The 15,976-nt window shown below is 43.7% G+C and overlaps 1 protein-coding gene across 1 annotated transcript in view; it reads left to right on the forward strand.

The window, feature by feature from the left end:
* LOC146636556 (insulin receptor substrate 1-B) overlaps nucleotides 1–15,776 on the forward strand; it is a 59,435-nt gene extending 43,659 nt beyond the window's left edge. The window contains exon 4 of the mRNA XM_085349573.1: nucleotides 12,210–15,776. Coding sequence (XP_085205699.1) covers nucleotides 12,210–12,217 — 8 coding nt within the window. The 3' untranslated portion in view covers nucleotides 12,218–15,776. The remainder of the gene's footprint in view (nucleotides 1–12,209) is intronic.
* Nucleotides 15,777–15,976: the final 200 nt, after the last annotated feature.

Below are 15,976 nucleotides of genomic sequence, written 5' to 3' on the forward strand. Positions count from 1 at the left end.
GAGTTGAGCTTGACTCCATCCTCAACCCGAAAAGGCCCCACAAGCTCATCTTTGATGATACCAGCCCAAACCAGTACTCCACCTCCACCTTGCTGGCGTCTGAGTCGGACTGGAGCTCTCTGCCCTTTACCAATCCAGCCACGGGCCCATCCATCTGGCCCATCAAGACTCACTCTCATTTCATCAGTCCATAAAACCTTAGAAAAATCAGTCTTGAGATATTTCTTGGCCCAGTCTTGACGTTTCAGCTTGTGTGTCTTGTTCAGTGGTGGTCGTCTTTCAGCCTTTCTTACCTTGGCCATGTCTCTGAGTATTGCACACCTTGTGCTTTTGGGCACTCCAGTGATGTTGCAGCTCTGAAATATGGCCAAACTGGTGGCAAGTGGCATCTTGGCAGCTGCACGCTTGACTTTTCTCAGTTCATGGGCAGTTATTTTGCGCCTTGGTTTTTCCACACGCTTCTTGCGACCCTGTTGACTATTTTGAATGAAACGCTTGATTGTTCGATGATCACGCTTCAGAAGCTTTGCAATTTTGAGACTGCTGCATTCCTCTGCAAGATATCTCACTATTTTTGACTTTTCTGAGCCTGTCAAGTCCTTCTTTTGACCCATTTTGCCAAAGGAAAGGACGCTGCCTAATAATTATGCACACCTGATATAGGGTGTTGATGTCATTAGACCACACCCCTTCTCATTACAGAGATGCACATCACCTAATATGCTTAATTGGTAGTAGGCTTTCAAGCCTATACAGCTTGGAGTAAGACAACATGCATGAAGAGGATGATGTGGACAAAATACTCATTTGCCTAATAATTCTGCACTCCCTGTATATAAATAGTAAAAACACAGCCGTGTCTCTTATTTTTATTCATGTAGTTTTTTATGAACTGTGTTTCTTATCCAGTTAGTGGCCATAATAATGGGCCAGGCCAGCCGCCACAGCTGCATGGCTGCCCAACTCTCCAAAACACACACAGACATATAATCACATACTCATTTCATACTCCTGCTCCAGCTCATTGCAGCTCATTGATTCAGAGCTTACTCCATCTCCTGTTATTGTGTCACTCGTATCCATGTCAACGTTTCGCTCGCTCCTCTCTAGCTTCTCTCCTTTTCTTGTTTCAACCTGCGTGCAACCGTCCAAACACGGCACGCATGTGAGGCGACTGGTGCAGTGGATTTGCATGTTTGATCTCAGGAAAGCGTTTTGCAAACCAAGCTGGCGTGATTGGAGTGGTCTGTAGGGACTTGTGGTTTAATTTTGAGCTGCGCACGAGTCCTGTCATTTCATTTCTGCCATCAATCAAATTTGGCAAAAACTGCCAGCGTTCGACTTGCATGAATCGACTACTTTGGTGGCCTTGCAAGCCAACAAACGAGTGCCCAAACATATTATCACCTTATAACTTCCTTTAGGGCTAATTTGTTAGCATGCGGTTGCTCATTTACACATCCAGCAGACACAGAGTGACACTCCCTTCGGTCAGCTGTTGAATATTAGTCTAGTACAAGTCCTTTTAATTCTGTTTTGATCTCCAGTCCTTAGCAAGTGCAGGGAATGGCTCGGGATGAGTGTAGCTCATGCTGAGGAGGTGCTTCGAACTATAATGGGGAGCAGGTAGGGCAGAAGGAGAGGAGGCGTTTCCTCTTGTGGAGATGAGGCGATGGCAAGTGTCAGTAGTGGAGAGTCCAGAAGGTTCTTAGATAAATATTTGCTGTGCATGTTGGCCAAGTCTGCTGTCTACCCACAGTCTCTCTCACACACACACACACACACACACACACACACACACACACACACACACACACACACACATACACACAAACACACACACACACACACACACACACACACACACACCCCTACGCTCTCACGTGCATGCCTGCACATTCGATCACACTCGTCCTCGGTGTTTGCACACGCATATATATGCAGTCACACAGAGCTGCACTTCTTTCAATAAAGCTGCACATAGTAACTTAAAACCAGCAGAGCTGTTGCTGTATGAAGCGGCAGAGGCGTCTCTATTAATAATTACACAATTCATCATCAGATTGGAGCAGAGGCCAGGAGCTGTCATGAACACACACAGACACACACGGAGGCACTGTGAAACACAGATTGGCATCAGTTTCCAAACACACGGGACACGATTTCCAAACTGAACTCCAGATTCCACACCGTCAACCCCTTTTTTTGTCATTTTAATGATCCAAAGGTTCATGAGTTCTTCTCTGGGTCCTCTGTCACAGCAGAGCACTCCTATGAGGTGATGAAGACCTATAGAGGAACTGACCGAGATGGCACCGGGAAGTGAAGGCTTTAATTGAGAGTCATCTCAACTATAGCAAACCTTTCTTTCTTTTTTTTATTGTTTATACAATCTCTCTTTTTTTTTTTTTTTACAACATTTTTGCAATTAATAATAACTCAAGCCAGCTGCAATAGAAGAGTCAGTATATCTTGAGGGTGGAACATTTTGTAAATACCACACTGACATGTTGGCACCTGAGCTGATATGGCAAATTTATTAGGAAAAGGCCACTGTTTATTAAAATAAAAGCAGGCACAGCCTGCAGCAGCTAAGTGGTTACACTGATTATAAAACATTAAAGTTGCAGAATGGAAAACCAGAACAATTAGCTTCTGTACTTACTCCTGTAACAACAGGAAAGTGGGGCTACAATTTTACACAGGCTCAACAGAACTGGACAACAGAAGATTGGAGAAACGATGCTCGGTCTGAGTCTCGATTTCTGCTGCGACATTCAGATGATGGTATCCAAATTTAGTGCAAAACAAAACTGAAAGCATGGATCCATCCTGCCTTGTATCAACGGTTCAGGCTGCTGCTGGTGTGATGGTATGGGGGATATTTTCTTGGCAAACTTTGTGTCCCTTAGTAACACCTGACCATCATTTAAGCACCACAGCCAGCCTGAGTATTGTTGCAGACTTTTACAGCTATCATGTCAATATGGACCAAAATCTCCAAAGATGTGTCCAGCACCTTGTTGAATCTTTGACATAAAGGATTAAAGACCCGAGTAAAGTGGCCGCTGAGAGTATTCGTGTTAATGCATTTCCCTATATTTCTGCTCCAGATGCACATGTGGGCTGTGGGATGAACATTAACATTATCATGTTCATGTTTGCAGCACTTTTGGTTCAACTACCAGCCTTAGTCGGCTTTACAATGAATTTCTTGATCCAGATCGGTGCTGGTGTGATGTGAAGACTAATAAAGAAGATTTCCTTCCTTTTACATCTTCTTCACTGATGTGCCAAAAAAACACTTTGGCTGAATTTTGCTGTTCTGTCACAGCGAAGCAAGAAAAGACACAAATGTCTCAGCAGCAGCTCGGCGGCTTTACTTCAAGATGGTGCAACAGCTTCTTGTGTTTCACTTCGTTTGTCCGTCCACATCGGAGAACCGGAGCAAGCTGTTCGCTGGCATTCTGGGAAAGGCCTTACACGGAAGAGAGGATCCCACCTGCTCATGTTATCACTCAGTATATCACTTCACTCAGGATGCCACCGTCATGTGTGTGCATACGTGTGTGTGTGTCAATGCTCAGTGGGGCCATCGGCATTAGTAGAAAGTGGCAGAACTGGTGGAGCGGCACGACACAAAGACGGAGAGAAATCGCCGGTCTGAATCAGCAGACAGTGACTGTGTGTGCGTATGTGTGTGAGTGAGAGTGGGAGAATGAATGAGATAACGTCCACAAAAACCCTTTGGTCCCGTTGGCTTTCGCTGTGTCTGCGCTCTCCAGGGACAGGACGTCCCATGTCAGATTTCACTACGGTTGCCAGTTTCTGTTACACAGTTTAAACGCTGCATTTGGAGCAACGGCAGGAAGTTTCTGCTCAAACTGGGTTCGAGTTTCTCTGCAGTGGTTGTTTTTTCTTTCTATTTTTTTTTTTTTAAAGTCACTCATTTCAACAGTTAGGAAAATCCTCGGATGCCCTGAGGGGAATCCGACGTTTGGACCTACAGTGGGATCATCTGGTTACAACACACTGATGTCTGCAGCATGAGCTGTTTGGAAAAATTAATACACTTTTTTAAAAGTTGGTCAAAGGTTAAGAAGCAACTCGCACAGGCCCGGACTGGTTTGTTGTTGCAATAAAAAGACTAATTGTGACCTTTGGTGGTTATTTCTATTTATGGGTAAACTACATGGAGGCAGCGTCTTTTTGTGTCTTCATGCACCACTCTGTGTTTAGTCAATAGTTATTATTATTCCCTGGCTCTCATCCACAGTGTGCCTTTTGTGTTGTCTCCCTCCCATCACCACCATCCAGTCTTGACTTCCCCTCCCTGATCCTGGTTCAGAGGTTTCTTCCTTTTAAAAAGGAGTTTGTCCTTCTCACTGTCGCCAAATGCATGCTCAAAGATTGTTGTTTGATCGTTGGGGTTTTCTCTGTATTATTATAGGGTCTTCATCTTACAATATAGGGGGCCTTGAGGCGACTGTTGTGATTTTGTGCTGTGTAAATGAAATTGAATTGAAATTTGTTTACTAATTAACAGCAAACAATCTCCAGAGGTCAAGATAACATGTTTAGATGCAATTTTTCTGTCCAAACCCAGCAATAATCAATGTATAATGACTTGAAATAGGCAAAAAGTGGCACAGTGGTTAGCACCATCACTTCACAGAAAGATGGGCCCAGGTTTGAATCCCCTCACCTCCCCATGATTGCTGGGATAGACTTTAGACTGTGACCCTGTGATGGATGGATGGCCTGAGAAAGAGTGTCTCAAACTTAACTGACAGAAGCGTAAGCAGATGTGTCCAGTTCTTAGTGACTGACTTGTCTTTACTGCTCTGGTGCTGAGATACAAGATGCATTTAATAAGATGGTGATGATTTGTTGTATTTTTTTTTAGCTTTTTGGCGTTGTCCATTCATTGCAGGAGTTGCTGTTATTTTCTCTCTCTTTATACTTTATTAACGTCTGGGTTTCTGCAGATCACTGAGACCTGATTTCCTCGGGCATCTCCTTCCTTAGTTTTTGGGCTGTGAATGCTGACACGGGCTTATATGTGACTAAAAGATCAGGGAGGTCGTACACCAGAGGCTATGAAGAGCTTTAAAAGCCAGAAGTGAGATCTCAAAATTCAGAATCGTACAGGGAACGAGTTCAAGGTGTGATCTCGAGGCTGAGTGCAAAGTCCAGAAGCTCACTGTCGTTTGTTTGAGGCAGGTGTTGAAATAGCGAAGGTGTGACGTGATGAAACAGAAGATTTTTGTCCCAGTATATTTCTCAGGTGATGAGAAAGCTGTAGTGTGCAAAGGCCAGCATGTTGGCCTGGCGGCATAACAAACTACTTGTTCGGATATTGTTCAAGGATGAGCTAAAAATACTCGGATGCGAAGCGGCACATGGGACAGGACAGTGGATGTTCTTCTCCCCCTGACTCTGCAGTGCTGCTCTGTCTCTGTCCATCTCTTCCTGTCCCCACACATTCCTGTGCTGTAACACGCCCACTCAGGCTTTCCCACTGCGCTGCTGCATAATGGAAAGTCTCTGGAGCCTTATACAGGCCTGTCTCTGAACCTCACAGAATATAGGAACAAATTACCACCTTTAATAAGCATTTAGCTTTTAATACCATTTAAAGAGTGCTATAGCTTTTCGCACTCATCTCATAACCTTTTTTGTGTATATATACCTTACCCTCTCGCACACCTGGTTAAATAGCTACAGCAGCTATGCTACGAGCTGCTGGAGGCGTGATTGACGGCGGCAGAGCTACAGAAGGGGCAGGCGTGAAAATGCAATAAGCGTCAACTCGTCTTTCAGCACCACGCAGTCTGCTCGCCGCTGTCAGCTGCACGGATGTAACGCATGGAAATTTACAGCTGAGCATAAAAGGAAAATGTTGTATTCAAATGAAGAGATGTCTTCAGGTGATAAAAAGCTTTGATTAAAGATGGATGGTTAGCGCCTTAATTCTCATTATTTCAAAGGTGGTTAAGCATCGCGTGGAGGTGCTCGTTCTGGAGCATACTGATTTCAAATCGTGTTTTGGTGAACACGAGATGCTGTCTTAGTCTCAGAAGAGTTTTTCCCAGGAAAACCTTCCCACTCTGTTTGTACCGAACAGCATGTGCAGAAAATGTAACGTTTTGTGCTGTAACTCAATCAGCCACAACATTAAAACCATTTAATGGGGATGTTACTTAAAACTCCTACATGAGCGTTTTTGCGGGCCATGTGCAACCGCCTCATAAACAGCAGCAACTTCCCCATTGGGATAAGCCCCCCCCCCCCCCCCCCCCCCCCCTCTGCTGCACTGCAAAAAATGCAGCAGAACAGCTTCACAAAAACCATAAATTTCTCAAGGAATTGCTCAGGGCACCACAGTCTCCTAGCTAGGGCCACTCCTAAAGAGAGTTTTAATGATGTGGCCTACTGGTGACCATCTTATTGTACTCACCTGACTTACTGAGTTTATGCAGACTATTAAATACGATGGGGACGGGCTTGAGATCTGATTCTGGATGTAATCAGGAGATAAAGAATTATTTTTGCCTTTCTACAAATCTCTTCAACCTATTTTCTGGTTGTTGGCAACAGCTCAAAGGATTCAGTCAAAAACTGGTGTGAGTACTCCACCAGAAATATCTGTCGACTGTTTCCTGTAGACTCCAAAACGGCTGTGCACATGTCTGTCACATGTGTGATTCAAACACTACTTTACACTAGTGTTTGAATTACTCTTTGATGTTTAACTCGGCTACTTGTTCTTTACCTGAACAGCTCTCATATATTGTGTGTCCTCATATGGGTACTTTGTATTTTGCCTTTTCGGCACCATATACCTGTACAGTGGTGACTTTATTGTCTTTTGCTGTCAAATAAACCCCATTTCAAGACATACTTTTAAAAAAGGATGACTTTCTGTTCAAAGATGATGCTTAGTTTTTATACTTATCAGGTCTAAGTGATTCCAAATATCTCAGAAAACTGAAATATACAAGAGCTCAGTTCAGATGAGGTTAAAATGTGGCTGTTTGAAACCGGTTTTAACGCCTTTGCATTTTCTCGTTTTGACTTCAAAGAAAGGAGGAGGAAATTAGTGTTCTTAGTGTACGGAGGCCCAAAAATGCCAGAATAACAAGTTATTGAACAAAACAATTAGTATTAGGATTTAAATCAAATGAAAAATTTGGGGGAAAAAATCTAGCCAATAATTTTTAATTTATTTTAAGAAATGACAAAAACTGACAGCGGAAGAAATGAGCTTTTTCCAAAGGATGGCTGGCATCTACCTTGGAGAAGGGGTGAGGAGCTCAGCCATCTGAGAGGGGTTTGGAGTAGAGGCACTGGAAACCTGGCCTGGCCAATGGTACAGTAATGTTTGGTTTGTGATTTTAATCAATTATTAGGCGGTTGCAAGGCATGTGATTAGATAAGAACCTGTAGCGGCCTAAAATATTTGGGCGTGATGAGTTTGGTTGCTCAACTCCTGATTGAACAAGGAGTTCAAGAACAGACAGAACATTTGTGTATTGTAGTAAATGTTTTTGTTTCTGTATTTCTTTCTACATTTCTACTGTAGGTATTTTTTTATTTTCCAATTCGGGCACTGTTGGTCTTCCGTATAACTCTTCCATTTGTTCTTTTCTGTGCAAAAATGACCACAGTGTGCTTGCATTGAATGTTTAAAATGGCAACTGTAGTATCTTTAGCAGTTCTTGTAAGACGAGCTGGTTGCAGCTGCCACCCACAATGAAGAAGCCATTTTCAGATTTTTTTATGTATTTATATTTTCCCACACCCACCTCTGAAGCCCCCACGAGCCAAGCATTAGATGCTCAGAGGAAGATTTTGGTTGCAGTATTACTTTTACCAAACCGTCATCCACATGCGCGCCAAATTCATGACTAACAAATAAGTACGGTGAAATCAGACGCTGTGGTCAGAGTGCAAACATTAAATCCTTATAACTGACAGACTTTCTGGCGTCGCTGGAAGAAATAAAATGAGGTGACACGGGAGCTGTCCTGTCGGTTCAGCCTGCCAGTTTTCGTCTATCCGTGTATACGCAGCTGTCTTTGACGCTGGATCCCGGCTCATGTTGCGCCGTTTCGCCTCTTAGCTGCTCGCCTTGCCTGCAGGATAGATGATTTAATGGAATCAAGTATAATAACAGTGCAGAAGGATTTCGGGAGCTCAAGTCGCTGGCTTGAAAAATTGCATCCATCGTGGAAAAACCCTCAAGAGATTCTCTCATTTGAAAAGACTTTAATGATCTCCAGAAGAATATTCTTGGCTTTTTGCAATGTGTAGGTCAAAGGTCGTGGCTTCTTGGCTACTTTTGGAGTTGCAAGGAATTTGCTGTCTTGCACAAAGAGATCGCAGCACGCTCGAGGCATTCAGTAAGAACGGATTTGTACATTTTCTGCTCTGCGACCTATGAGATGCTCACAGAAGGATGAGATGCAGTGACGAGCATTGATGCTTTCTGGTGATTTTACATTCATCTGTTCCTGTGTGAAGTTCATAGATCCATCTAGTGCACATGTGTCTTGCTCTCATGAAGACGGTGACACTGACAATGCTCTTTTTGTACAGTCTGTTTTTCAACCAGCGCCACTTTCCATTGATTGTAAACACATGATGGACTCTAGCGCGGGTCTGGCCAATTTCCTTTAGCATAAAATATGATTTAAACCAAACCAAGTGACCAGTGCACTCAGTGACTCACATCACGTTGCTGGGAGCAGCCTCCGTGTCTTGTGGGAGCCGGGGCGGCATGAAAATGACAGACTGACACAGTCGATTTACGACAGGAGAACAGGGTGGCTTTCAATTTTAGCCAGCCCTCGATTGAGACATCACATAGACCCAGACTCTCCTAATTACACACACACTTTCTGACACACAGGCGGCTAGAGAACAGTTATTGGCTAGACACTGTACTCCGGAGGCAGATAGCCTTGTCTAACCTCTTGATTTAAACAGTCTGGGAGAATAGTGAAAGAGAGCCACACACACTCACACAATCGCCACCGTGGTCATTATCCTATTGATTAGCCAACAGATGGAGAAACGATGCTAGGAAGTGGATGAGATCGATTAACACGTCCAAGGCGACGGCATGGGGCAGCCTGGGGAAAATAAGATATCTGATTAGTGTGACCAGGAGAGGAAGCACTGCACATGTAGCCGCGTATAAAAGGCTGTATGTGTAGACAGCTGTTTCACATTTTTTTTCCTGTATAATTTGCCACGTCTGTGCAGAGGAAAGGTCGTTATTAAGTGAATGTCATCTGCGCAATTACAGCATCTCCCAGAGTTTGCATGTGTGTATCCATGGCAGAGCTGCAGCACTAACAAGAACGTGTAGCGACACCCTGCTCTGGATTCTCATGCCGGATAGCTCGGTTATGTTGCTGCTTTTCGAGCTGCTCCGCTCTGATTTAGGCTGTCACGGCTTGGCTGGCTGGTGGGCACCGTATGTGCTGAGGCACGCTAAATATAGCTCACTGCACCAGGAAGAAGACAAGCTGGGGGGAAGACAGAGAGAGGGAGGGGGTGTAAATACAGAGTACCCTCAATTGCAATTAGAGAGTCAAGCAAGGCTGGGAATTTTTTAATTTTTTTTAATTTTAAGAAAAGAGACTGGGAACTCTCTCTGAGCCTGTCCTCTTTACTAGCCTTGTGCTTTGGTTATTTTGGCACTCGGCGGCTTAAGTGCCTTCAGTGTGAGTCACCACATTTGACTGAACCAGTTTAGAGGGCACTTACTGACCTTTATGGTCGTCATAATTGTGCTTCCAGTACAAGGTGCAGGAGCTGTGGTTCGCATCTTGCATTCATTGTTTATTTACAACACACAAGACCTTTAAAGCAGTTAGCCTGTACTCGGTTGTTATCTACTCCACAATACAACAACCTGACATCTGGTTTGAAGGTCCATACACACCACGGGAAAACTGAAATCTTGAAGGAATAATTGCACATCTAACCGAGTTATATGTGTCTAATGCAATCAATGTCAGACTGCACAACATCAGTCCTGTCAGACTGTGCAGTGTTGAGTCAGCCAGTGTTTTCTGATTCTTTTCATCCTGCATCCTGACTGGTTGGTCCATTTTCTCCACTGAGGTTTCAGAAAACCCTCACAGAGTTTTAAGCCTTGAACCAAGCTAACCTGCTAAGAGGTGAATCGTGACCATAAAGAGATTGGATCTCCATCAAAAAATAACAAAAGAAGAAAAAGATAAGATTGTGTACATAAATACTTTTAACAATGGAGGAACTACTTATCCTTGACCTGTATCCCAGTGGAAGCTGTTCACTTAATAATAATAATAATACATTTTATTTGAGGGCGCCTTTGAAAAACCCAAGGTCACCTTACAAAAGAACAAAATTAATAAAAGAAGCAATAGTCATAAAATACAATAAGTTAAAATTGCAATGTGCAAACTTGCACATCACTTTGCATCTTAAGGCCGGTCACATACTGATAATCCAGGCTCCAGTTGCCTAGGTAACACAAGTTACCAGTTTACTTCCAGGTCACATGTCAATTATATTTTTACTCTCATTGGTAGTTACTTCAGCTACTCTCCTCTAAGTTGAGCAAAGCTCGTCTTTGTTCCCGTGTCACCGGCAGCTATGTCATTTGAAGTTGCAAAAACTCATTCAGTTTCTATCGTCTCCAGGCCACCACATCACTGCAAATTGCTAACTAAAGATCCAGCTTTAATTGTCATTTGAATGATTACTATCTTAAAACTTTATTCAGCTTAAATATTTCAGATGCAACATACAAATCTGAGGCCATGGTCCTCAGCTGGAAAAGGGTGGAGTACTCACTCCTGGTCAGGGACGAGTTCCTGCCCCAACTGGAGGAGTTTAAGCATCTTGGGGTCTTGTTCACGAGTGATGGGAAAAGGGAGCGGGAGATCAACAGACGGATTGGTTCTATGGCTGCATGATGCGGATGCTGTACCGGTCCGTCGTGGCGAAGAGCTTGTGCGTAAAAGCGAACCTCTCAATTTACCAGTCAATCTGCGTCCCTACCCTCACCTATCGTCACAAGCTTTGGGTATTGACCGAAAGAGCGAGATTGCAGGTACCGGCGGCAGAAATGGGCTTCCTTCGAAGGGTGGCTGACGTCTCCTTTAGAGATAGGTTGAGGAGTTTGGCCATCCGCGAGGGGCTCGGAGTAGAGCCGCTGCTCCGCCACACCAAAAGGAGCCAGCTGAGGTGGTTCTGGCATCTGATAAGGATGACTCCTGGGCGAGGTGTTCTGGGCATGCCCCTCCGGGAGGAGGCCCCTGGGGCAGACCCAGGACACGCCCCCCCTAACAGATCACAAACCTGGATGACATAAGACACACCCACACAATACACAGACCTGCTAGAGCTGCAGTGTTCCTGATACGTGGCATCAGTGCTAAGCGCTGTGGTGCCATTCTTCTCGAGCCGTATACCAATTTCTTTTGCACCAGTGGTACCATTTGTAGTAGTAAGTGGATAGAGGGTGCAGACTCCCCCTTGTATAAAAACAATTTTAGCTCACTTCTGCACTGCAATCATCGCTGTACACTGACTACTAAAGCTGTGACCAGGGTAACCTAACATGACACGGCACAGAGGACCCAAGACTGACAGATGGCTCTGGATGTCATGTGATTCTGCTGCTGTCTCTACTGTGGAGCAGAATTATGCAGCTAATCCTTCCAACGGCGCAAAAAAAAAGAAAAAAAAGAAAAAGAAGCCATGACTACTTTTCAGACTTGACATTTTGAATAACTGCAGCAGTGACATTTTCCCACATACCTGTGTGCTCACATTTGGGGCATGTGCTCAGGAAAATGCAACATGGGATCTAGAACTCTGTTTTCCCACGTACGGGCTTGTGCGCACACACACACTCTCACACACACAGTTGCCTGTAGCCATAGGTGTCCTCACTTTCTCCCCCCTGCTGTTCCCTTTATCTCCTTCTTCCTGTCTGAGTCTTTCTTCCAGCCCGTTTAGCCGCACTACGTATTCAAGTTGTTCGTTTTAGGGTCAGCGTGTTCCAGAACTGATATCACACATTACATATTAACCAGATAAGGTGGAGACACTTTGTTTACATAACATTTCTTTCATCTTCTTCATATCTGAGGTGTGTTTATACGATTTGTAATCAAACCTCTCTTCTCTGGCTTTTCTTCTAGAGTGCTGATGTCGGTGAATCGTCCCTGGGGAAAACAAAGGCTCCGCCTCTTCATTTTGTGGCAACCTATCGCATCGAGAGAGCAGCTGGATCGGACACGGTCCTCAAGCACTTTGTCAGAGACTGATGGAAAACTTCTTTTCTTTTTTTTTTCCTCTTCGCTTTCATCTAGTTGGTTGTGGAAACCAACAGGGATGTGTGCCAAATGACATTCTTAAAAAGCTATTTGCTGCTCTCATTCCTTGAGTGAAACCCGTCAGAGGAGGGTACAAAAATGGAGAACAGTGTTTTCTTTTTCTTTTCTTTTTTCCTAATTGGAAGAGCTCCAATTATAAAGAATACAACGGTTGATGAAAAAGAAAAATGTGTGGAATTGTACATCTGCTCAAAAAGTGCCTCATTTTCAGATTGTAGCCATTTTCCAGAGAATTTCAGTGAAGCTTTGTGGGGTGTTTTTTGTTGTTTTTCTTTCCAAGCTTGATTTAATGTAGTTCTAAAAACAAAAGTGGGGAGCACTGGTGTGAGCTTTTACTGCATTCATGTCATAAAGTATGGAAGGTTTGAAGGTTTGCTGTGTGTGCACAGCGATCGTCAGCTTTGTGATTAGAGTTGCTCGTATGTGGCTGAAAAACATTATAGACACTGTCTTTAGGTTTCAGTTCATATTCCTTGATGTGAGTCTTCCAAGATGGGTAAAATCAAGAAAAACATGTTGACAGTCCTAACTGGAATGTTGAAATAAAATGAAACGGGGGGGGGAGATTGTACACAATAAATATGACATGAACGCAGAAATTTCACTAAGTCCTCAGAGCCACAAGCCTAGAGACCAGTCGGCAACCTCCTGGCAACTTCTGGTTGCTAGGGAAAAAGTTAGTATTCCCCAGCGAATTGTTGCTAGAGGAAATCACTGCACCAAAAACTGCACCTTCTTGTCATTGCTGTGGTTGCCAGCAGGTTGCTGCAGTCACTTGTAGTTTGCAAGGAAGATGCAGACTTGTCTGCAAACACTCACCGCTTACTCTCCCAAGCAAACCATAAACCAACACGTTTCAAAAGTTGCAACCTGTTTTGAAGGCAAACAGTTCTCCATTTCCAATTTTTTCTTACAGTTTCACAGTTGCTTGGTGAAGAGATGGAAAGTGTTAGCGGACAGCATTTCTTCTTGCAGCCTCTAGCAAGCAAAGCAATCACAATGTTTTTGATGCAGCAATAAAAACACCTTTTTGTGACCAATTTCAGAGTCGTGTAATACCCATTTTTCCTTAGAAAACGGTGGTTGCAACGGGGTTACTAACTAGTCTCCAACCATTTGAGTATGGAGCTTTTGCAATCAGTTTCACAGCAACTGCCAGCAGCCTCTAGCAATGACTCGCAACTGGTTGAGGAATAAATATTTTAACCTAGCAACCAGTAGCTGCTAAATGGTCGCTAGCAAGCCACTAGGTTTGTCTGACTGAGACCTAAAGTACTAGCAATCTGCTAGCCTTCCTTTCTACTGTGAGAAATACTAGCATAGCTGCTGTTAGCGTACTGTTAAATATTATGCGTCGATTTTACTCTTCAAAATTCAAATTTTTCTGCTCCTGATATCTTCTTCACTGCATACTTTCGCTGTTCGGTGAGCCATAAGTATTGAGCGCACAGGCCTCAAACAAAAGACACTTGTAGCAGGGAGTACAGTTGCCTGCTAGCTAGTTAAAACCAGCTAGATCAGATTAACATATTAGCATTGTGCCAGGGCGTAAATTCGCCGTCCTGCTGACCACAGCTCAGGGTTAGACCCCCCCTCCCCAAATATACTGCTAAGCAATCCCATTAGAGCTACTGGCTCCAGACACTTGTGTCTCACTTAATCCCCTTCATCTCAGGATGCTAAATAGCATACAGTGCACACAGCTGAGGACAGAGGCCCTATCAATAGCCATGCTGATGCTAGCTTTGTAGCCGTCAGCACACTGCTTTTTAGCAGCTGAGCAGGGATCAGTTCTCATTTCATCGGTATGAAAAAAACTGCAGTTTGTTCACCAAACATTTTAAGAGGTGTTTTCACTTTGCTTTGGCCCCAAGTCCTTCTTTTCTGTCTAGGCTCTTGCTTCAATCTCTGCTATGCATTAGAACTTAAGTGCCTGTTTGTCATATCTCTCTCTTAGCAACTAGCACTAATATAGATATCCTATCAGAGTATACTGACTATTTTTGTCTCTTATTGTTTTTGGGTCTCTTTTGGCTGTACAGTTCTCATGAAAAAACTTTTTCTGTTTGTGCGGTGTGGCAGCGATCTATCCGATGACTTGACTGATAGCCGTGGCTTTGAGCCCATAAGCGTTGGACCTTAATGGAGGACTAAATCGCAGCAGTGCCAAAACACAAAAAAATCGCGGCTGTTCTCCTCTGGTGACCTTGAGCTCTCAAGTCTGGACACATTGCTTTGTTTTTGTTTTGGGGGGGATGAAAAAATGTTAAAAAATGTAACCTTTTATGTTCTCCCTCCCCTGGTGTTTTCTTTAGCAGCGAGGGGAAAACCGTGACATATCTCACCTCGCTGTCTGCGCATTGTGAAGATTTGCGTATGCTTTAACCTTGAATTTGTGTGTGACTCTGACTGGAGGGTTTAAACAAAATACAAGTGCACGAAGAGGAAGAAAAGGCCGCCGCACAGAAACAGCAGCAAGAAGGAGAAAAATAATAAATAACTTAACGTCTAATTACACATGTATGTGTGTAGCTGCAAATTTGGACTCGCGTGTTTGCCCGCCTGCCTCGGGATGCTCGTGAACTTTTTCCCTCTGGTCACATGACTTTTGAGGTTGACAGCGTAACAATTGAGCTTTTTTGATTGGTAGGAAACTGCGGGTAATAAAGGATAGTCATTCAGAATTGAGAGGGGGGAGGAATAAGAATGAAAAACAGACTCATGAACACATGAATCTCACGTGTTTACCCACCCCAGACTCGCAGGCAAACACGCGATAATGAGTAGAAAAGCTTCTAATGGTATTTTTGGAGATGTTCTCATAATGTAACTCAGCAGTTTTCAGCCAAAACGCAAATGCTTGATGGTACTTTGGAGTTTAGAAAGAGCGCACAAACACAGTTGCTTTCAATCCTGTCGTTATTATCCTGCCATTAAGAGCCCCCCATCCCTCAAGCTCTGAGCATCTGATGATTTTATTCTTTTTTTGTTTTATTCTTGCTTCATAATGAACGTTTTTACCTTGTCAAACTGCCCGCAGCCTGGACAACTTCGGCTGCCCGTGGCGACGTACTCGATTGTCACACCCACATATCATGAACTGAACTCCTTCTGGGAGACGCTCAGGCAGTTTTAAGGTCGGCTGTATGATTTCATTCATTGCATTGTTAGCGGATGTAGATGTGTTCATTAAATGTGCAGGAAGGTGCTGCTGCTGCTGTTCTGAATTGTATGTATTCCTCCTGTTCCCCCCGAGGGATGGTACTGAATGGGGAATATTGTGAGATTTGCCATTGATGTAGACAGTTTTACTTCTATTGCTTGAGGAAAAACAAAATCTGACTAGAAAGGATTAAAAAAAAGTCAAACAACAAAAGGACTAAAAGGACTTGTGGTTTCTTTTGTGTCTGAGACTGGCTGCTGGGTTTTTGATTGATGTAATGGGGATGATTTGGTAAAAAGAAAAGAAAGAAAAAATGACAGAAAAACAACGGAGCTACTGAGCTGCGAGCGGAAGACGCTTTAATTTACAGTCTGAAGCAAGTGTGAACATCTGCGAGAAATGCCACAGA

This window comes from Diplotaxodon limnothrissa, linkage group LG3 (genome assembly GCF_057381915.1).
Source record: "Diplotaxodon limnothrissa isolate DT_005_m linkage group LG3, D_limnothrissa_male_GT1.1, whole genome shotgun sequence".
NCBI lineage: Eukaryota > Metazoa > Chordata > Actinopteri > Cichliformes > Cichlidae > Diplotaxodon > Diplotaxodon limnothrissa.